Below are 23,820 nucleotides of genomic sequence, written 5' to 3' on the forward strand. Positions count from 1 at the left end.
TGTCATTAACAGTTTCTGGTTCACTCGATATATTATATATGTTACCGAGAAAAGTATGAATGAGTATAATGTGTGTAATGTTTAATATTGGTATGGTGCAAACAGACTAAACAGGTTTTCATTGGTAGGCAGTAATGTAATGCAAACTCGAGCCATCGTCAGGCCGGATTATTGGAAATCTATACAAACCTCTAAGCTGAATCGATATGTCGATAAATCGTATGAAATCTAAGATTAAGGCAGTGAGTTGCTCAGAGATGAGAGTTGGATCTGTTGCATGTTTTAATGCATAATTTGATTATAAAACTTTTTTTAAAAATCGCACATTTAAATAAGCATATCTGGTTTTCGCTACACACTTATGGGGAGGTGGTGTACCATAGTTTTTAAAGTGTTCGCTCGTCACGCCGACGACCCGGGTTCGATTCCCCATGCGGACATAATGTTTGAAGCCCATTTCTGGTGTCCCCCGCCGTGATAATTGCCGGTATATTGCCAAAAGTGCCCAAAAAACCATAGTCACTCACTAACTCACCCGTCTTCTCTAACCCCCTGAAACGAACCAAAGATGATTTGTTACAAGACATTTTTGTGTGTGTGCTTTGGCTGTGTTAAATTTGCTGATTGCTCACTCACTAGCTTATTTCAAGCTGTTCCAGAAAAAATGAAGGTAATATAATTAAATTCTACAAACTGCAAACTTCTTGTCTAGTTCAACCACATGTAAAATAACTCGTCATATTTTATTTTACGTCTCAGGTCAGTAATCTGTCAGCCTAAGAGAAGTAAGTCTTGAGATATTTCTGGGCCACCCTCGCTTAAGCAAAATGTGTGATTCAGAAAAAGTGTTAAACGTATCCTAAAAAGCGTCTTCTTGAAAACCTTGAATAGATGTTATTTGCGCTTTGATAAGCTGGTTCACGGCTCCCTTTGCGCCCAGTCGCCAAAGCTTATTGTGATATGCGAGACGGGGCCCAGCTTTGGACGTTGAATGCATTCGTCATCACTCGCCCACTTCCGTAACCTACATTCGGTATGTCCCGGAATAACACGGGTGGGTCATGAATGCGTTGAATGACCCATTAATACCATTTTCCTGAAAAAAATATTTAATACATGATGGCATTCATTGTACACACGTACACACAAGCCTAAAGAGGACGTGTTACACTTTTCAGATTTTAAAATATAAGACTCTTGTGACATTAATTATATTATTAATTATAAATTATATTATACAATTAAAATTAAGGGAAATCTGAAATGAAAAAACACACGCTAATTTTGAAACTAGTTTTGACTACACTATTATATCTAAATAAACTTGGTTCCTGTCTACAGCAAATTTTCAACGTTACGTATCCATATAGCTAGACCAGTTGAAAGTACTTCGGGCGCTCTTGTTTGACTTCGTCTGCTCGAAGATGTCACATTCCAGGATTAGAAGTTCTGTTATATTACATAGCCACGTTTTACGATGATGCAGTACAGATGTAATTTAACGGCGAATGTCTGTGAATAGTTAAACTTTCAAGTCTCGTGATACAGTGGAAGAAAGACGGTCGCCAAGTCACAAGATGTCGTTTGACGTAATGTAGGTAACATTAAACAGTCTAGGCAGTAGATTTTATGGAGTAGCTTGCACAATGTGAACTACACACCTCTCAGAAACTGGAACAGAGGGAATTAGTTAAGACACAGATGACTGGACAGGTAACCAAGTGTCCATTGTTTTGCCATGCATTTGCTACATATCCAGGATTTTCACAGAATTAATCATCTTAAAATGGCAGGATTACAGAATACAAGGATTGGGACAGAGAACTTTTCAGGATTATTGGTCATTTTCCGAATTTAGAATGGGCCACTACCAATGTATAGTAAACTTCAAAATCTGAACGGGCCATTTTTTATTCAAATGTGCAAAATGGCCCATGGCCCCAGCCTTTCCAAATGCCAGAGAATAGCAGATACCTTCTGCCATCTTTGAAAGCAAGCAAGCAAGCAAGGTTACATTTGGTTAGGGTAAGGGTAAGGTTGAAAGTTTGCGTTAGGGTTAGGCTAAAATTTAGTGTTTGTATTCTGTAACTGTAACTGTACCCTTAAAATTTATATATCAAAATGATGTTTTATTTAATTTATATGAAATCAAACATATTCGACAGAGTAGACCGAAGATCTAGGGATACACGAGTTCAGATGGAATCAGCCAGGCAGCAGAGAAATTCGACTGGGTCCATGCCTAGAAGACAAAACTCTACAACACCAAGTCAAGCATCAAAGGTATTTACCTCAGTATGGGGATAAGTGAGTAACACTTTCTTCGTAAAGTACAAATTCTTGTACTTGTTTTTAGTTGAGTCCCATCCATGATTCAAACCCACACCCTCAGTCAAGCACCTAATCACCAGCACAAAAAAATGTCTACCGCCTAACCCACTCAGCCGTCATGACTTCTACATGGAAAGTCAGCAAATAGACATAATACACAACATTTCACACTTTTCAATCATAGTTCAAAGCAATGAGTTTATTTTGACAAACGATCTCTAATATTCCAGAAATATGTTCTGTCCCGGTCGCAGGTCGTGACAGACAGCAGGATGTCTCTGAGTAGGGTGTTCTCTCACCGTGTTGTCACCAATCACCCCCGGCAACAAAATGTTGACTGAAGGCCTTCCTGGGGCCCGATGGTGGGACAGATTCCTTCACAAGACCGTGATGAGGTGGATGAGGACTTTCTTGAGGAAGTTGAGCGGTTAGGACAAAAGAAAAGGTGAGCAGAATATATGGTAGGTTGCATGAAACAAGGGATGGGAAGCAGTATCCAGTTAGCAGAGATGCCAACCCAAATCATGATGCATTCTGGAACAGATAATATCACACTAATCAAGAGTGAAGCTTTAATTTTACATACCTCAGATTTCCAAATTATATCAGCATTACATTTCGTTTTGGCATCTCTTTTTGGCAAATATGAGTTTGTCAGTGTATCTGGATTTTAATGAATTTCTCCAAATTTCGTAGAATGTTCAGAGCATTTGTATTGGTGTAGTTTGAGGCTAAATGTGTAGTGCCTATGTGTATTGTAGTGGCTGGCATCTCTGAGTTAATGCATGAAATATTTTGAGTTGTCCAGCCAAACAAACATGTTCTATGACTAACTGACACTTTTCCTCTATAAGGCTTTAGTTGCAGACTCATAAAAGACTGATTTTGTACCAGTTTATGATACATTACATCATGTTAAGAGAAGCCTTTTCCAAGCCTTAGACAAGAAGTCTGTGTGCATTCTCTGTAATCATGGAATGAGGACAAGATTATTTTTTTCTCATTCCTTCTCTTTTCTTTACTCATTCCTTCTCTTTTCTTGATACTGGAGGTCTAGATTGGTGAGAAAGAATGTCAGAGCCAAAATGGGATTTTGGAAACTCAAGTTTCATGACTTCAAGGTAAGTCAGGATTGAAAAAGTTGAACTTCAGCTGATTATGCTTTTTGTAAGTGAAGACTTAAAACTCCAGTGAATGATATTCCACATAAATCTCATTATCTCTGTCGAAGTATTATTCAACCAGACAAAGCTCTAACTGAATTTAAGAACAACAGTTGCCTCCACCTTGTCATGGTGACAGCAATCACCAGTGTCTGACTCATCACTGCATACAACATGCCAGATAATGTTAGAAACAGCTGCTTACCCACTTTTCTGTAACTCACAAACTTTGAAAATGGGCTGGCAACATTTACATAATTGGCATAAAGTTTCCAAGACCGCCGAGTTGAAAATTCTAATCAGTAAGTATTAGTCTCCACAAGTCAAGTCATTTAGTAATGAATGATATATGCATTGGTCTGTTGTTACACTTTACCACTCCTTGTCATTTGTGTCACAAATCAAGAAACAGGTTTTTAGAGAGTGTTTTTAAAAGCAACTTTTTTATCTAATGTAAATAATTGTAAGAAAGTCATGCCAGATGATACTATGTTTAACAGTTATAATCTTTAGCACTCGTATGTTCTGGAGTGCATACAAATCATACAACTGAATGGTAAAGAAAAGGGAGACAACTCATGATTTTATGTGTGCTTCATTTACCTTTTTAGTGAGGGGACACTTTAAAGGACCACTGAACTCAATTTTTTGGTACTCTTTTTATCACTGCATATGAAAGACTTTTGGTGAGTCATAAATGAAACACCATTTTTAAAAAAAAAAATTTGTGGTTTATTAATACCAAGCGTTTATAAGTTGCTAAAAAGCCGTCTGCTTCTCTCTCGCCCGCAGAGCGACATCGCAGACAGGTTACGTAACCCTGTCATCAGAGCCCTACAGTGACATCATAGAAGGAACGATTTCTTGTTAAATGTGTAGAAAATGTGTAGGAAGCTCGTCATTTTGCTTATTTCTCGACGTCAAGAAAGACATGCCGAATTGTTGTGTTGCCGTCAATTGTTCCTTGGGGTCGGGTGATGGTGTCACTATGCAGAGATTTCCACCAGACTCCGTAGTTTGTGCTTAAATTGGCTGTTAGTGTGTGTGAAGTGAGCTTTGTGGAAGCCTGTGGTATATACTAACTCGGATGGTTCGCCCCCAACCACACTTCCAGGGACCCGTGAAGGTCCCGGGGTAGAATAGGCCTTCAGCAACCCATGCTTGCCATAAAAGGCGACTCAGCTTGTCGTAAGAGGCGACTAACGGGATCGGGTGGTCAGACTAGCTGACTTGGTTGACACATGTCATCGGTTCCCCATTGCGCAGATCGATGCTCATGTTGTTGATCACTGGATTGTCTGGTTCAGACTCGATTATTTACAGACCGTCGCCATATAGCTGGAATATTGCTAAGTGCGACGTAAAACTAAACTCACTCACTCACTCACTCACTTCCAGGATAGAAAATGGAGTTCAAGTTTCATCGAGTTTATATAATCAAGACTGCTTACTACACATTGCTGACCAAAAGGATTTTGCATGGATATATCACTTTCTTCCTCGGAAACGAGGTTGTGGTCGAAGTGACAATATTATCGTCAGTAATATTATATTGACCCCTTTTATTGACCGATTCCAAGACTGAAATTGATATGTTATAAGCAATGTCATGTAAAATCCTAATGTCCATCAATAAAACACATATTTTACTACCGGTAGAAAGTAATTTTGATTTTGTAAGTCGGTGAAAACAAACTTAAATAGCATTCATCCTCAGACAGGGCGCCGCCATTTTTGAAAATCGTGAAGTCACAGGCTAAAGTCCGTTAGAATTATTGAAATTATGATTTGTTTTCATCAAGTTAGAAAATCAAAACTACTTTTTACAGGTAGTTAAATATGCATTTGAATCATGGCCAAAAGGATTTTGCATGACACAACTTTTAACATAAGGACTTCTTCCAAGTAAGCAAGGTGGGGGTCGAAGTGACATTTATATTGCAAGCAATGTTATATTGATCTCCACCTCATTTCCAGGAGTAAAATTGTTATGTTATTAGCAATGTCATGCAAAATCCTATTCTTCATCAATGAAATACATATTTTACTACCAGTAAAAAGTAATTGTCCCTTTATAAGTCGGTGAAAACAAACTTAAATAGCATTCATCCCAAGACAGGGCGCTGCCATTTTTGAAAATCGTGAAGTCAAATCCATTTGAATTAATGAGATTATGCATGGTTTGTTCTCATCAAATTAGAAAATCAAAACTACATAAATATGTATTTGAATCATTACCAAAAGGAGTTTGCATGACACAACCTGTAATATAACCTACGCGAGGTTGGGGTCGAAGTGAAAATACTGTGCGATAAATTTTTTCATTTGCTAAATTTACTTGGTTTGTAACATTCACTCTCCAGTATGTAGACACTTGTCAATATACGTCTTTATACTTGGTCTCATAATCCTAATTACTTTATAATCATGCTTGCATGCATTTGCTTGCAACTTAATAAAAAGAAGCGATCTGTGAATGTATAACAGGAATGTAATATGTAGACATTTCATAATTTTCCTATATGAATCTTAATTTGCACGCACGTCCTAGTGTATGTCGTCTGCATCATTACACTTAACGACGAAAACAATGATTCTGTTGAAAGCTACGACAACTTATTAAAAACAAAAATGCAAATATTGAAAATTAAAGTTATAGGAGCAATGTCAGGCTATTACCTTCTTCGAGGAATGTATCCATCAATATCCACAAAGACAAGTGATATATAATTCATCTGCAAAGTTCCCAAGTGATGTGCCTTTTAACAGTCTAATATACGAAAACGTGATGTATCGTTTCAGGTTTTTCACATTGCTGTATAGTTTCATTGGTTACCCAAGATAGCACACCTGGCAACTAATTGCATAGTGTGCGTCATTCTTTTTAAAAAGTTATTTAGTTTAGTTAGCCAATAATGAGCAATCAATCGTTGTATTCGCGGTTATTCCTTTGAAAGAAGGGTGTTGTTTTACATAGACTCAGACACGACAGAGTGTATTCAATATAGATTAGTAAATGTACATACATAAACACTACCTTTTGACAAATCCCCCATTTTAATCCCCATAAAACTAATTAATCCATCAGCGTGTTATCGGTTAATCCTTTGATCGATCCAGACAAAGAAATGCCAAATGGGGGCCTTTGTCAGGTAATCTAAGTGGCGTTACAAAATCTTACAAACTACATTTAGATTATCACAAAATATAACATATGCTGTAGGTATAAAGTTGGATGGTTTATGTGATGGCTTGCTACATTTTCCTACCAACAATATGGGAACAAATACATTGTGAAATAACATTTATTACTTTTATAATCTGTTTATATAGTGCCAAATACCAGCTAAGCTGCTTGCAGGCACTTAATGAAAAAACGTTTCATCCATTTTGTCCACATGTCGACTATTTTGTACTTGCCCTGTGTGGGTATTTTTCAGACCTGGTATAGGAGAAGGAAGAACAAACACTGGGAGCTGCCTGTGTTCAAGTCATACATTAAAGACATGGAAAGTAAGTCATTAACAAAGACAGGCATATCACATGGAAAGGGTTTACTGTGACTGTATCTAGGTAGGTTACACACAACCAAATGCTTTCCCATATATACTCAATCAAAACAATTTACTGAACAGTGGTGTTTTGTTGCCATGTTAGCTGGAATGGTAAGTTGGACAATGGCTGACATACTGAAAAGGAACACTACACTTAGTCAAGTGACTTGATGACCAGAGCAAAGAATTTGAATGGTAATGGACTCGTGAAGGTTTAATTTAACATTGTCTCTTTTTCATGGAAATTTTGGTCACAATCTCGCTCTCTTACTGTTGCCGTAAAAATGGAGGATGTGGATTTGCTCTCTCATCCTCATAAACCACGAACCACAAGCAGTTTGTGTGAGAAATTTCGCCTTGAAAAGGCAGTTAGCTGTGAAACTGCATCAACTTGTTCAATATGCTGCAACATCAATAGATCATGATCGACGAAAGAACTAGAGCTATTGGATGGCTAAATGAGGGCATTTCACGGTGGGAAGCTGCTCGGAGGTTAAAAGTTAACCCATCCACCATTTACGGATTGCATTGGTGATTCCAAAATCCCAGACAGTATGTGGGAGACAAAGGTGAGGAGCTATTGCCATCGTGTGACAACAGGAAGGGAAGACGAGTGCCTTGCTGTTGAAGCATTGAATAGGAGTACCATCAAAGCAAACCTTCAACAGCAACTGAGGGTTGCTACAGGAATAAATGTCAGTGACCAAACCATTAGAAGCTATATAAGGGAAAGAAACCTCCAGCCCCGATATCAAGCTATTAGACCACGTCTTCCTCCTTGTCACAGAACATCCAGAGATGCAGGTACATGGCATCACCAACAGTGTACAAGACAACAGTGGCCACCAGTTCTTTTCTCTTACAAATTGCTGTCCTCTGCAGGGTACTGACAGGTGTGCTATTATCTACAGACGGCACTCTACAGACACCTTCTCTTTTCATCACAGAACCATTATGTACATCATCAACAGGAATCTGAATGCTGTTTGCTACAGAGATGGCCTCATTGTGCACGCTGTGCACCATCAACATCTGCATCAGTTTGCTCAGTGGCCGAGTCTGGAGTGGCAGGCTACCCCACAGACAGTGTGTGAAATAGTTTCCAAATTTTGTTAGCCAGTCAGGCTAGCTATCCTTGAAAGATACTAGCCCACACGATAATACTTTGAATGTAGAGACTAAGCAAAAGATTACAATAACAGATGAGAAGAAGATGTTATCAGCATGACACATATCATCATTATGCTCCTGATGTGTTGAATGTTTTTATCAGGCCATAATCTTGCCATTCTCTTCCCACAGAGGTTACTTGTCATATCTTCCTACGAACCTCTGTTCTAATACGGCCATAATTAGTGGTTCTCATAAAATCCCCTAGCAGCAAAAAATGGCAGCAGATTTATTTCCCTTTTTTCTGTCCAATCAGAACACGTGTTACATCGACCTAGATTCAACTTGACAAATGCAAGCAATGTGGACAAACAAATATGACATGACTGAGTTCTGTCTAGAAGAAACATTTGAGTATCGCGCTCGGGAAGAGGTTCTAGTTTTCATGATGCATCCGGAAATTACAGAGATCTTGCAAACGATCACTCTTGAAACAAGGTCGCTGATTGCACTCCTAAATCTGATTGCCTCCAATCACGAGTCTTGAACACTCACCATGAAATGGTCGTATTAGAACAGAGGTTACGTAGGAAGATATGACAAGTAACCACTGTGGGAAGAGAATGTAATCTTGCAGGATTTATAAGTGAATTATAACTTAACACGTCAGAGAGAGTGATATATTTATAAAAGGACCCCATGAAGAATTCACTAGCAGTCGGGCCTGTGACTGTTGAGCTTTACTGGCCACAGGCTAGTGAGTCTGTTGCTGTTTCATCCACTGAACATAGAGCTAGAGCACTATAAACATAGTTAAATTCCATGAGGCGTTGTTGTGTTGCATGTGTGGCTGTTAGGGAGGTCACATGTTTCTGACGTCTCTCAGAGCCTTGATTTTCAGTGTTGATCCCAGTGACATTACTGATGTCACCACTTGGTTCACGCCATGAAATTATACGGATTGTTTATGATTTTCCCTTTCTGTACATTTAATAAAGAATGCATTTTGCACACGTCTTTGTTGCTTGTTCCTATTTTCTTTCAAGTGCGAATGTAAGTGTTCCATAACGTGTCTTGAGTAGTATACTTATACAATTTAATGTGAAATTTGAAACAGCAATATTATTATGTTCTCTGTATCAGCTAGAGCTGTGACGATACGCCCATGCCACGATACGATACGTATCACGATACTGGTAGCCCGATACATACGATACGATACGCATCACGATATTTTGTCCTTGTATACAGAAAAATAAAAGTACTGGAAATAATGTGCTGTTATGTTATCATTTCAGGGAAGGTATTCTTCTCCCAAGAAAACTAAAACATGTCATCATCAAAGACATTTTATTAAAAATGTTTAGCATGTGTCAGTAAAGTAGTGTTTTCCAAAAAAATGGAACAGCAGGGATCAAGATTGGCACAACTGGCTTTTTTGCACAGATAACAAAATAAATTTGTGAAAATTATCTCAGTCGGAGCATGTCCATGGCAATATTTTCCATGAAAATCTAAATAGAAGGGGAGACAGTGTTTTTGTAGACTGCTAAGTATGTAAGTATCATGTTAAATCGATACATGACAATCGTATCAATGCAGCTCTTGAATCGCGATAACTTGCATATCGATTAATCGTCACAACTCAATCAGTTATATGTACATATGTCATAAAGCATCATTGAAAAGAATTGACTCACTTCTTCAGTACTGGTGGTTAAACTCACTCTGAACCAAATGCTGCTCACTTGAAAATATCTGTCATATTGAAATTTATGGTCCCTTTTAAATACTGGATGGATAGACCATTAAAAAATACAAACAAATTGCACCAAGTTCTCCACAGCTGCCAGATGTTTCAATTTGCACTAATTTCTGTTTACAGAAACGTCATTGCTAATTCTGATTTTGGTGCAGTAGATCCTGTAGATTTCAATATAAATGTCATGCTGATACCAATATGAAGCTGCACAAAAAGTTGTTCCATGCACCTTTGTGCACTTGTTCAAGTGTTCAGTGCCTACAGTCATTGAAATAATAAACAAATTTAAGGAATTACAAGTATGGAAACTACAAGGGCCAAATTGGGTAACTACATAAACTTTTGTTATACGAATGGATGATAATAATAATATGTATTCTTGTATTGTATAATATTCTTGTGTTGTGCTAAACTGCACACTAAAGTGTGCTCAAAGTGCTAACAGAGTTTAGTGCTTAAGTATTTGTACACATATTGGCAATAATAAATATATTCAGGTACTCTATTCAGTGCTTTGTGTCTAAGAATAATTTTGTTCCCATTTCATTTAAAACATCTTTCCCAGGTAACTTTGGATCTGGAATTGGCACTTTCTTCGTGTTCACTAGATGGGTGATATTACTGAACGTTGCTCTGGCTGTAGTATGGCTGGGATTCATTGTCCTGCCTACGGCCGTGACCTTCAACTACGCAGTCATAAACAGTTCTTTCTCTTACGCCAACCTGCTGGACGGACAGGTATGATCACAGACTGTACTCTGTTTCCATGGTAATCAAGAGACATATAAATGCCAAATATCATAAGTAGTGTAAGGCAAGGAGTCAGGATCTGTTTGATATATCGGCCAAGTTTTGTTGAAAAATATAGTGACATTATCTGTTGTCAGGGTCCAGTCGGAGAGTCATGGGTGTTCTTCTGTGCCTACTCTCCCCAGCTAGGGGCAGGGCACCTGCAGATACCAAGACACATCCAGTCCTACCACACTGGCCTTGCCTACCTCTCCATGATCATCGTCACATATTTTGGAAGTCTTTTATTTATACTTAGAAGGTGGGTTTGACAATGATGTCATCACAGTAGGGTTTTATCTAGACATGATTAAATACTGATATTCAGTCCAAACTTGGCAGATAGGGCATTAAAAATTCCAATTTAAATTGAAATTTTCACAATCAGTCAGAATTTAAGAATAATAAATAATGACGTTATTTTGAATAATATTGTGATTTTTGACTTCATTGCCTGTGAATCCCTGTCATGAAAACACTACATGTGTTTGTATATGTATTGTACTAATAGTTAATTGGGGTGAGAATGGCAATGAGAGAGAAGAGAAGAAAATGAGCATGGAGTGTTGCAGCTGCAGGTCCCAGTGCCAAATCCATTGACCCCTGCATGATCAAATCAACAGAATCTTGCACATCTATGGAAAAGGCTCACCTCTGGTTAATATACCATAGTGCTGGCCGAACCAGGATTTCAACTCTTGATTCTAAGGTTTCTAGCATCATAATATTAAAAAGAAGATTGACCTGTAATATTGATAACAAACCTCGAACTGTGACCCTTGGGCTGAGTCTAGAATACAAGTTGGTATTGTATTGAAATGTTGAGTTCAGCATGGCCAGTGGAATGCAGCCAAGCCAGTCGGAGTCTGTGAGGGCCAGGTTTCGCTTCGCTCTGATCACGTTCACCTCATGGGACCATAGCATAAGCTCACCAGAAGCCTCTGTCAACCTGTCCAAGGGTATTGCTAGCAGCTTGAAGGTATTACATCTTTTCAATAAATATTTTAAGTAGTTTCAGTTTCTTTTAATAACTGACAAGAGACTTGCAACCCAGATCACGTAACAGTTATAATAAACTCAGTGAATCTGCAAGTATGCACCCAAACAGTGAAAAAACCCAAAGAAATAGATTTAATATTGATGCTTCGATAATTTTTCATTTCTACCATGGCTTAATTGGTATTGGAAACTCAACAATTGCAAGCCATCAGTAGTTTGATGCATTGTTACAGCCCTAACAGTATCATACCTTTTCAATTTACCCATCACACACACTTGGTTTGACATCCACAACAAATTCCTGTTCACATTTAACAGGTCACCACTGTGATATTATAACTGTAGTATTGCTGACTGTAGCATTAAATGACATACACTCACCCTCTCACTGTTTCCTTGTAGGATAACTTACATGGTGCCAAGGCTGCTGATTTAACTGAAAATTGGACAAGGAAAGAAAAATGCAAAGTTTATGCTCGGCGAATGACAGCTTGGTTTATTACACTGTAAATATGCCAGTTCTTAACTTTGTTCTGTTGTGAGTTTTCGTGTTCCTGTTTCAGACTTCTGTCGTTTTTCATCTTTGTTGAATATTGTGTATTTTGTCTTCGTTCTGTTGTAATTAATAGAACTGACATCCTCGTCATATATAGCGCTAATGACAATATGTGTGTTCTATGTGACTGTATTTATGCATATATAAGAGTCAAACCTAAATTAATTATCCACTGCCTCAGAAATATTTAAATTAGTAAAGGTTACCATAACTAAATTGCACAACAGATGGGCAGGTAGATCAGCCTTCACATATTGATTAAAGGGAGGTAATTATAAGTAGCTGCAGACACGGAATTTTGATGCTAGTACTTATTGAAATATGTATTGAATATATAGTAATAATTAGTAATTTATTGATACTTTGAACACTCAAATCAGTGTCACTTTATGTATAAATCATCCACACTCAAACATTACCGCAGCTTCTCCTTCATCCTTGACATGTCATTGTGTCAATCAATGCTCATGCTGTTGATCACTGTTTTGTCTGTTCCAGACTCAGTTATTTACAGACTGATGCAAAATACCTTGAATATTGCTGTGTGTGGTGTTAAACAACAAAAAGACAATCAAATCTTTTCCATCCTCAGGTATTGGGAAAGAGAACGTTGACAGTGGGCCATTTTCAGAATTATAAGCCATTTTCGGAATTTAGAATGGGCCAATGCTCTTGTATCAATGGTAAACTTCCAAATTTTAATGGGCCATTTTTCATTCTAATGTGCAAAATGGCCCATGGCCCTGCCTGTCCCCTGCATCCTGTATGGCTGATACACTAAAATTTAACCTGGCAGGGTTGAGATGGTGATGTCACTACTGAAATCAAGCTATGAGTATGGTTGGATAGTTATCTTATTAAAATGCAGATATTTTCACTTGATAACTTTTTTCTCATGTAATGCTTGAGACATATTTGGTTGAATTCCATTTTAGTTGATTAACAAAACCCTGATACACACTGACAAATATTATAATTTTCCCAGCATAAGACACACTTCAGTTATTGTCATTAAATGAGTGAAAATTCCAGTAAATCTTTCAACCACTTATACGTTTGGTTGATCATCATGATTCAGTTACTATATTTACTAGGTGCAGTGGTGTAGCCTGGTGGTTAAAGTGTTTGCTAGTCATGCTGAAGGCCCGAGTTTGATTCCCCACATGGGCACAATGTGTGAAGCCCACTACTGGTGATGTTGCTGGAATATTGCTAAAGCGACAAAAAACTCACTCACCTACTATATTTACTTGACTCGTTGCTCATGATATCAATCACAGTTCAAAGCTTAAATAATATCTGCAGGTTGCCATTATATAGGTAGAATATTGCTGATCTGTGGAGATCCAGTTTAGAATTGGTCTTTAGCAACCCAAGCTTGTGATTGGCTGGTGAGGTTCACTGACCTGGTTGACATGTCATTGCATCAAAATTGAGGAGACTTAAACATGTACATACAGTTGATTTCAAGATATTGAATAGTCACAGACTGCCCCAGTTTGGCTGTAATATTGATGTGCTGAACAACAAACAGTATTCCAGTCTGCTGATTTAGACATACAAAACTAACAGGACAAAGTCATTAAACACTTTTTCATGCCTGAGTGTTGAAAAAAAATAATGTTCTGTGGAATTTTCTGGTTTGATCTTGTGATAACATTGTAAGTGAAGCAGCCTCAGCTTGTCAGCAATCAGGTGTAGTACGAAGGATGAAGCGCATGGCCTGTCTCAGCAAATTCACTGAGACAGGCATGGAATCAATTGTCCTGCACTCCATCACAGTGCACAAACCTCCAACTGCTATACCTTTAACAAACCAAATGGGTTTGCTCATTGCCTTGCACCGCCTACTCGTCATAAATACATTCTCCGCACCAGCCTGACTTCTTGTTTGCTAGTAAAAGGCCTTTGAGTAAAAGAGTAAAAGGTTGAACTCCAGGGTCGACATTAGTGACATATATATGAATGATACATTTAGGTAGTATACTCAATTTCTGTATGTGTCCTAGAGTGTTAGTGGGAGCTGGTTGTACAGGAATCGTCTACCTTGTCATCTTTGTCAACTTCACCACTGACTTTCACATCATCATCAACGATGTCAGAGTGGAACAGGTAAGACACACTGTCCTATAATATTCAAACATGATACATATGTACACACATACACACTGATGAAGATCCTGGTTACAACTGGCCTTCTGCAGCAACCCATGCTTGTTATAGGAGGGGTCAGATGGGGTCTGGTGGTCAGACTTACTGACTTGATTGATACATGTCATCATATCCCAGTTGCATTGATGTTCATGCTATTGATCACTGTAATATTTGGTCAAGACCAGATTATCTACAAACTGTGCCATATAGCTGGAATATTGCTGAATGTGGTCTTAATCAACAAACATATTCATAATGTAATGAAACAGTATAAATATTTGACTTGAGGAGATTTGCCACAGATTTATTGGAGAAAGGAATTTGTAAAGTGAGTCACTGCAAGAGGTTTCAAAATGTACAAGACCCAGGATAGACTGACAAGCAATGGGAATGGAGATGAGGGTTGTGGGACTCCATGTTTACTATACCCAGTTTACCATTAGTACTCTACCATTCAATAAAAGCAGGGGATATTCCATTTTGTGAGCATACCACTAGTCACTGCCAATGCATATGAGAAAATGTGATATAAACCTATACAGATGAAATGTTTCCAAAACAATGGAATAAATTGTCACATTTCTTCTAAATTTCTCTTCTTCATCTTTTTCCTCTGTGACTTCATTTGCATTTTATCAATCTTGTAAACCCAGTCTCCCCTACTTTGTTTGAATGGTATATTTTCTTTTACCTGTAATATCATTGTGCTCCTTTTTTCAGTACTTTTTGTTATTCTAGCATATGTTTTAAAACACTGCAAAGGAAATTATACAAATATTTAAATACATGGCATCCTATTGCACAAATATTTATGAGAGATGGATGTTGGTATGGTAACATCCCTAGTAACACTGTGTTGTTGCAGTACCTGCCTGGCTTCCAGACCTACATCACTCCCATCTCATTCAGCCTCATCAACATGATCGTACCACTCTGTCTCAATCAGGTAAACACTCTACAAGGTCCTCTGATGCTACATCCCATTCTGCCTACAATCTCATTCTGCCAACAATCGCATTTTGCCTACTTTCCAGTTTGCCTGCACAAATGTAGTTGGGTTTGGGAACTAAAGCCGTTACACTTGAATTAAACGATATGATGATACTGGTGATAATGAATGGCAAGGTAAAGTTTCAAAGCTGTGATCTACATGTATAGCATATCTTGAACCTTATTTGTTTAAGTTTTCTTTTTTTAAAAAAAAACATATTTATTTATTTTGTAATGCAGATAATCATCCCAAATTACCTTAATTACTGCATCTCCTCCATGTCATGTTAGAGGGCTTGTCAAGATATGTTTTGACTATGTTGTTACAACCTTGTGTTATCATTGACTAAAACAATGGAAAATACTGAAGTGATAAAGACATCATGTCTGGTCAGTTTATGAAAGTCCTAATGAATTAGAATGAGGACCAAGTACCAATCACACAACAGCAAATGTTAATCATTACTTCACAAGCAACATTCTGGATCTTCCACTCCATTGGTGAGGCTCGGGGTAGCCTAGTGGTTAGAATGTTAGCCCATCACATTGAAGACCCGGGCTCAAATTTACCACATGGCTACAATGTGTGAAGACCAGTTATGGTGTCACCTGCATATTGCTGGAAAATTGCTAAAAGCAAAGTAAAACTGTATTCACTCACTCACTCACCCCACTCCATGGACTTGTGCAAGTATAAATGTTTTGAAGGACAAAATAGCTACTGTCTCAGTGACATAAAAAAAAGGTGTGAAAAGACCATGGTCAATAGTGTATAAGTGTTAGATTTGGGTGAAATTTTGAGTGGGTCCAAATTGATGAAAATAATGTTTCTGGACCCTCTCCAATGTTAAATAGATGGGCAGATGTAAAATAGAGGGGGTCCTTACTGAATTTGATGAGTCAAAACACTCCAAAACCCTCTTTTGAGCCAACACTGGTGTATATCAATGTGACACTGATCACTGAAATATTTGAAATGGATATCGTCGCCTGAGAACCAGAGTGTTCTATCTTCACTTGTGGTGAAAACTGAGGTGTCTAGGATAAGTATTGGTGTGTATTCAATCTCCAAATAAACTTTCATGGCTGTATGTGCCTTAGAAAGTGGGGTTTTTTTCACAAATAACATAGGTTCTATCTCCAGAAATAAAACATCTATTCAGTTCCAGGGTGGTCTGTGTCACTAACTAATTGAAAGGCTCCATTTTATCACATGACATGGAGATAGGAGTCACTCTGGACCTAAGACCTTATATAGACACAATGAAATGGTGAGTAACGTTCTGACGCTGTTTTCTTAAAACATTAAGCATTAAGTTAAGAAAATGCTACACAAGTAATAATTAACATTCAGGATGCTTTTTCACTTTTCATAAATATTATTATGAATGTAAGATTTTCAGAAATATCCCGTTCAGTTTTGAAATGGAGATAGAACAATCTGGTTCTAAATATATGAAGTGTTTTTCTTACTGTGTACCAAGGACATAGAACATCGTTTTCGGATTTAAAAAAAAATACATTCATATCTTTTGCAGTTCTGAATAAAGTTGACAAATGCTGACAAAACTATCAGAAGAGATCATCATTCAAATTAGAAGTTCTGTACAAATACAAGATTTACTTTTGAATGTGTGTAGAGCGTGCAAATACCTTAATGAACTAATCCAGAATTCCTCACAAATTTGGAAAGACACTAAATTTCATAGTCTCCAACTGACATATACTCTGTTGCAAGCTCTCCTTTCAAGGTCACGTTACTTCAGGTTTTTACAAATTCCATTCACTGATGTTAACTGCCCACTATCAGTTACAGATTACATATTTGTAACAGGTCTGCTGTAGGCTGAAGCATTACGATGGTTTTACATAAATCACATGTTTCTTACTGTTAAATATTGAACTCTGTACCCATTTATAAAATCATGCAAAAACCTGGAACACCTCAATGTGAATTATACACAGGTCACGCCCAGCATGTTGATGAGAACATTCAGTTCAAGAACAAATTCTATAACATGAGGCATTTAGAGTAAAGTTCACTCTAGATGAGTGCATTGAATTTTTAAACATTGCATTCTTCTCTTCTCTATAGTTTTTTTTTTTTCTTTATTTGAGCTTGGATGACACATTTACTGAAGCTGTGTTTGCATACTTTATCGAGGAAGAATTTGTTGATTGTTGGTACAGGCTAAATTATGTCTGAAGTATTTGATGTCGATCACGTTTTAGCTCTGGTAACTGCTGCAGAAGATGTGCACAATGATTCCTATGATGGAACTCAGACATAAGTTCAGTGTTAAAGTTCATGACTCCTACAGACAGAGTGTTCATGAGCAACTTAATCTTCTGTGTGTTTCTCCTGGCCATTAATGCCTTTAGAGGCACATAGAACACTCTGGAACCACATGTAAATATAAGTACCATTGAATTTAGACAATTGTTCTATCTCCAATCAATATTTTGATTCTTTAAGGCTTTTGTCATCAATGTCAGTGATATGTGATGATTTTTCTTGTTCTATATGACATACTGCATCTCTATACAAAGTTTCAAATGATTAGGTATAACATTAGTTAAATCACAGATATACAAATCCCTAGGGTCGTTTATTTCGAAACAAGGTTTTGGGGACTCTCTGGTTCTCAGGTGACGATATGGTCCAGGTAGTTGCCCTGACCTCACATTTTGGCCGTAGTTGTGTCAAGGCAGCTCAATGTTTAGAGCCATGCTATTATTTGCATTTGTAATAATTGGGGAAGATTTTGCAAACTGGACTGCGGACTGTTTAATAAGGCTTCTATTATACGAAAAGAACTTCCAGCCTTTGAAGGCCTTATACTCCTTAGTGTATTTTAATGAACAGACATTAATTAGTAAGAAATTGCAGTGGAAGCTGTCTCAACCGGCACTCACTGAGACTGAAGAAATAATCCTGGTTAGAGGGTGTGCCGGATTGTAGGGCTAGTGATAAATGTACAAGTCACGGATGGGACAGATTTTATGCCAGTGTTGACAACTTGCCAGACTGAACAGGTGCCGGTTTTGACAACTTCCAGACTCGATTATTTACAGACCACCGCCATATGTTTCGAATATTGCTGACTGCAGTGCAAAACTTCACTCACTCACTCACTCACTCACTCACTCACTCACTCACTCACTCACTCACTCACTCACTCACTCACTCACTCACTCACTCTCCTTAACATGGCATGATTTGACTGGAATACTGTTCATTAAAAATGAAGCATCAAATTCAGCTTTAGAAAGTATGTTTCTTATTGGTATATGTCTTAATCAAGATATAAAGAGATGAATTTTCCTGAATCATAAAACTCTGATGTAACAACCTACATGCATGTCTCAAGAGGAAGTATCCTTGATCCTCTTAGTCACAGAATTAATCAGTATGTTTTGTTTCCACTATGTCATGATTGTGTCCTGTTATTAGGACTCTGTAAAATGTGTGATGGGTTTTACAATGACAGTCACTTATTATTGATCAACAACAGTGTTCTGATTATTGATCTGCATATTGTGTGTGATAACCAACACAAGCTTTTTTGGTATTTCATTTTCAGCTACCTAAGATGGAGCAATATGCAAGTGGAAGGATTGAACTGAATGTTACTCTTGTGAGAATCTTCACCTTAAGAATGGCCAATCTGTTTGCCCTCATTGTCTCCTTGTATAATATCGTAAATTCACAAAATGAAAATGAGGTGAGTAAAATAGACAATTTCCTATTGTGACAACTTACTATGGTGATCTTATCTCAGATAGAATGTACATGGTGTAAAATTTTGAAAACCATTAAAGTTGGTGATTACATTAAAAAGATATATATTTCAATTATAATCAATAATTGCTCACTACTAGCCCTCTGATAGCTGATGGTGGATCGGGTTTCTATTATTCCCAACAGTACCTACAGGTAACAATAACTGGATGCTGGTTTTGATTTTGTCTTCATCAACCCATCCTTGTCCTAGGAGGCAACTGGTAGGATTGAATTTCAGATCCATGTTCAGATATCCAACTAGGTGGATTTATGCTCATGATATCAATCACTGGATTGTCTGAACCCCAAATCAGATGCTGTTTACAAGCAGCCAGCATATATGTTGACGTATTGCTGATTCTGGCAATAAAAGCAAAGATCCTCTTGACCAGAATCATGTGTATGACCAGTGTATGAAATAATCCATTAACCCAGCTAGACATCAGGGCTGGGAACTTCAAAATGTTGCCAGCTTGAAATGGATTTAACCAGAACAGACAGAAAGATATTAGGAACATATTTTGATGTATGGCACATCTAAATTTTTTATCAGACCATCAGACTGGCTAACTTGAAGTTTAGACCATCTGTCAGAAATCTAGGTTGCCTTGGGCGGTCTTATTTCATGCACTGGTATAATAAGAACAAAGTTGGTCTGAGCAGGATATATTTGTGCATTCCAGCCAGGTAAGGCCAGCAGCATCCATTGTACAGGGACTGTGATTGGTCAGGAGCTGTACAAACTTGTCATTATGGACACAATCATTCATGTAAGTTAGATAACTTTGTATGTTTGAGAACAAAAAAACCTCCACTGAAATCCAGCATGAAAAAGTAGAGACTAACGCGTTATATAATGGAACCGTGTCAGACTACATGGCTATAATCACTGCAGTAAACACTTTGTAATGTTTTGTATATAGCAAACGATATGAGTGATATTTCATGATATACTTCTTTTCTTCTTTCTTTATACCATTAGGGTCAGAAGGTTAAATAAATAAATAAATAAATAAATAAATAAATAAATAAATAAATAAATAAATAAATAAATAAATAAATAAATAAATTTCAACCATGTGGTCTGTGCCTTGTGGATGACAGGAAGTAATCATTTCAGGGACCATTCCTTAATTTATTTATTTTTAGACCAAGTGTTCATGAGACCCAGCACTTATCAGAGGCCCAGCACTTATTTCTTAAAGCACTACTTTATCCCCCAGCCCATAATAAAACCCAGCGCTTAATAGAGGAAATACAGTATCCACCTTTCAGTATCACAGGCTTTTACCTCTAGGCTACCCCAGTTACTCTAACTGTGAATTGTAGTGGCTTTTAATGAATGTTGAATTTAGTAAACATGTCAAATTATATTGTGATTGCAAACAAACTGTATTTGAAGTTCATGTGATGAGAATCACTTCATCATGACTGGGTTAAACTTTTGTTGGTAGACACTTGCCAATGTACTGCTGAAGTTCATCGGATACTGTTGGACTATGAAAAAGTCTGAGTTTAACATCTCTTCATCTGTTCTGGTGCTCATCTACAGACAAGCTCTTATCTGGGTAAGCCTTTATTCAGAACTGTTGCCTGATCAACTTACACAAATGACCTGCATCACTATTGTCATGTACCTACTACAATTTTTAGAGCATTTAGCTTGTGTTTTGCTTTTTGTCTGTCTTATAAGGAAATTGAATTATATGGTGAAAAACCATTGAATATTAAATGTCTTTTAAATTGGATTTTTTGCTAAGAATTGTGCAAGAGTCTTTTCATTTCAAAGATGTCAACATTAGTTGGAAAAAGTTTAATGCTTCAAGTTGAGAAAAGACAAAAGGGTGAGATTCCAATTATCATACCAAATCATTTCTTCCAGGTAATAAACAATTATTCTGTGGCTGAGGGATTAGTATTGTCATCTGATTGTGATGTCATGATAACTGATGACATAACAATTAAATAAGAACGCTAAATTGTGATATTGCCCTGGTTATATCTGCTGCTGAAGTCAGTTTGAGATGGTATGTGAGTTTCAAGGGGATAAAATATGCTTGATGTTGAATTTGAAATATATGATTGGATTGTTTCTGTTTGGATTTTCCAAGCGTCAACTGCTATCTATTTCAGATTGGTACTCTGGCATGTCCTGTCCTGCCTCTGATCGGGACTTTGTCCGACCTGGTCTTCTTCTTCCTCATGTATGGCATCATTAAACACACTGGCATGCCACCGATCAAGCGCTGGGCACAGTCTCGCAACACTGTCTTCTTCATGACTTTCCTCCTCCTCTCACTGCTCTGTATCATTGTTCCTGTTGCCATTATAATTGGAAGGTAGGGTAACTGCCTGTTATCACTGGAGGGTAGGGTAACTGTTCCTGTTTTCACTGGATACTAGGGTAACAGTGTGCCTGTTACCACTGGATGGTACGTTAACTGTGCCTTTAAGATTGCAAGGTAGGCTAAATGATGTGCTTGTTATCATTGGAAAGTATGTTAACTGATGTGCTTGTCATTGGAAGGTAGGGTAACTGTGCCTGTTATCATTTGACAGTAAGGTAACTCATGTGTCTGTTATCACTGGATGGTGGGGTAAGTATGACTGTTATCATTGGATAGTATAATAACTGTGCCTGTTATCATTGGATGGTAGAGCAGCCATGTCAGATGTCACTAGAAGATATGGTAACTGAGATACAATTTCAGTGAAAAACAATGTAATTATAGGTGAATGGTGAAAATTGTGGGTGATGGGGTAATTCTGACAAAGTAATTTCATGTGATGGAGAAAACACAATAACATGTCATGTCTTCTGTTGCTGTAAGTTGTACAGATCCTTACAGTGATTTATGAGATGGATGTCCTTGTCAATTGAACATAGTTATTTACACATTGCAGTCCAACGTTAGACCTGGGGAGGACACACAATGCCACAGTACGCTTCGGACCATTTAGCACTGGTATCATGCCAACATCAGCATACAACGATTTTGTTGCCAGTTTAGATGTGGAGTGGCTGAAAAGTGTTTTCACATGGTGCCTTTCAGACACAGTGGTGATACCCCTATTCTTCATACTTCTGTAAGTAGCAACATGTAAGTGTAAGCCTCATTCTAACTTTAATATCACCTGTATCTAGATCTGCCAACCACTATCCAGTTCCCTACTGGATAGTTTGAAGGCAACCTTTCAGTTGCCTGAACACTGTAGTGTTTGTATTCCAGGACACTGCTGGTGTACCAGGGGAATCGCATCAGTGGAGAGGCCAGACATGGAGTCATACTACAGGCTGAGTTACAACAGGTGGGGATTCAATTTTGGCATATATTACTGTAACTCATTTTTGATAAATGTCTTGGAGTTCCAGGTCAAAGTCCTGAGCACCTTATGGATGTATATCCAAAGGAATCAGAGTCTGGTAGATCCCCAGTACCTTGTGGTTGTGTGTCCTAAGGAAAGTAGATCCCCGGTACCTCTTGGTTGCATGTCCTAAGGGAAGAGTATGGCCCCAGTACCTCATGGTTGTATGTTTAAGGGAAGAGTAGATCCCCAGTACCTCATGGTTGTATGTCCTAAGGGAAGAGTAGGTCCCCAGTAACTCATGGCTGTATGTTCCTACGGGAAGAGTAGGTCCCCCCATTAACTCTTTGTTGTATGTCCTAAACACAGAGTAGGTCCCCAGCAGTACCTCATAGTTGTATGCCCTATGGGAAGAGTATTTCCCCAGTACCTCTTGGTTGTATGTTCTAAGGGAATTTGAGGACTTTGTCAGAATGTTTGAACTATAGTCTGGAAAGTCCCCAACAGAATCTAGTGCCTTATAGCTCGAAAAATATCTGATTGACGGGTGACAACTTGATGAATATATATAGTGTCGAATATGTCACAACACATAGTGCTAATGTTTATTCATATGGAGATTCCAGGAAAGGGCATGTAACAACACAATGTCCATGCATGTGTGGATTGAGAATTCAGGCACCTTTTAGATACAGCATCCCTTGTTTGCTGCATGTCCAGTGCGAATTAGTTCTGTAAAAAATTATATCTTTTGTAGTGTATTTGCTGGTATGCATACCACAAATAACCTGGTATTAGCTCTCGCTTTTTTTTTTCAGGAAAGAGAAGATAACAAGAACTTGATGAAGAAAATACAAAGTATGAAAGTGTATTTGTGATGATATGCATAGCCTCTGGTGGCTAGTCATATAAGTGGTGGTTGTCCAATATCAGTAACTTCTACATATACATGAAAGCATGGAGCTTTGTTACCTCAAACATATCAGGTGATAATAAATCAGTTATGAGATGCGATATCATTTGTAATGTTTTCTGTAACATGTTTTCACTCAAAAGTACTTTCATGGAGTTTATTCCTTCAAAACATATTAATATTTTATATTGTTTGTCAATTTGTCATGAAATGTCATGGCATACCCACATGATTGTGTCAGATAAAATGTTGCATTTATTTATTTTCAGGGGCATAGCTACCGTTATGAAAAAGGTCTAGGCTCACACATGATTTAAAAAATGAAAGTTTGGCAAGCCCTCAATACTATATAAATGCAAGCACTTCAACTAGTTGAGCTTACATGAAAAAATTGTCTTGCTATGCATCA

At 37.7% G+C, this 23,820-nt stretch overlaps 1 protein-coding gene across 2 annotated transcripts; it reads left to right on the plus strand.

Annotated features, from left to right (window-relative positions):
* Positions 1–1,356: 1,356 nt before the first annotated feature.
* Positions 1,357–23,512, plus strand: LOC137256209 (transmembrane channel-like protein 2). 2 transcript variants are annotated; one of them, XM_067793927.1, is made up of 18 exons: positions 1,357–1,594; positions 2,166–2,283; positions 2,562–2,776; positions 3,383–3,452; positions 6,935–7,007; positions 10,486–10,658; positions 10,808–10,971; positions 11,541–11,688; positions 12,111–12,214; positions 14,274–14,376; positions 15,284–15,364; positions 18,993–19,133; positions 19,876–19,962; positions 20,647–20,760; positions 21,326–21,531; positions 22,097–22,279; positions 22,423–22,501; positions 23,317–23,512. In XM_067793927.1, the coding sequence occupies exons 3-18, from the start codon at positions 2,691–2,693 to the stop codon at positions 23,374–23,376; spliced, it is 1,872 nt and encodes a 623-aa protein (XP_067650028.1). In that variant the 5' UTR covers positions 1,357–1,594; positions 2,166–2,283; positions 2,562–2,690; the 3' UTR covers positions 23,377–23,512. The 2 variants fall into 2 exon arrangements, with proteins under 2 accessions (XP_067650028.1, XP_067650030.1); XM_067793929.1 differs by having other exon boundaries at positions 1,398–1,594; positions 2,586–2,776.
* Positions 23,513–23,820: the final 308 nt, after the last annotated feature.

Source organism: Haliotis asinina, chromosome 11 (assembly GCF_037392515.1).
Source record: "Haliotis asinina isolate JCU_RB_2024 chromosome 11, JCU_Hal_asi_v2, whole genome shotgun sequence".
Lineage (NCBI taxonomy): Eukaryota > Metazoa > Mollusca > Gastropoda > Lepetellida > Haliotidae > Haliotis > Haliotis asinina.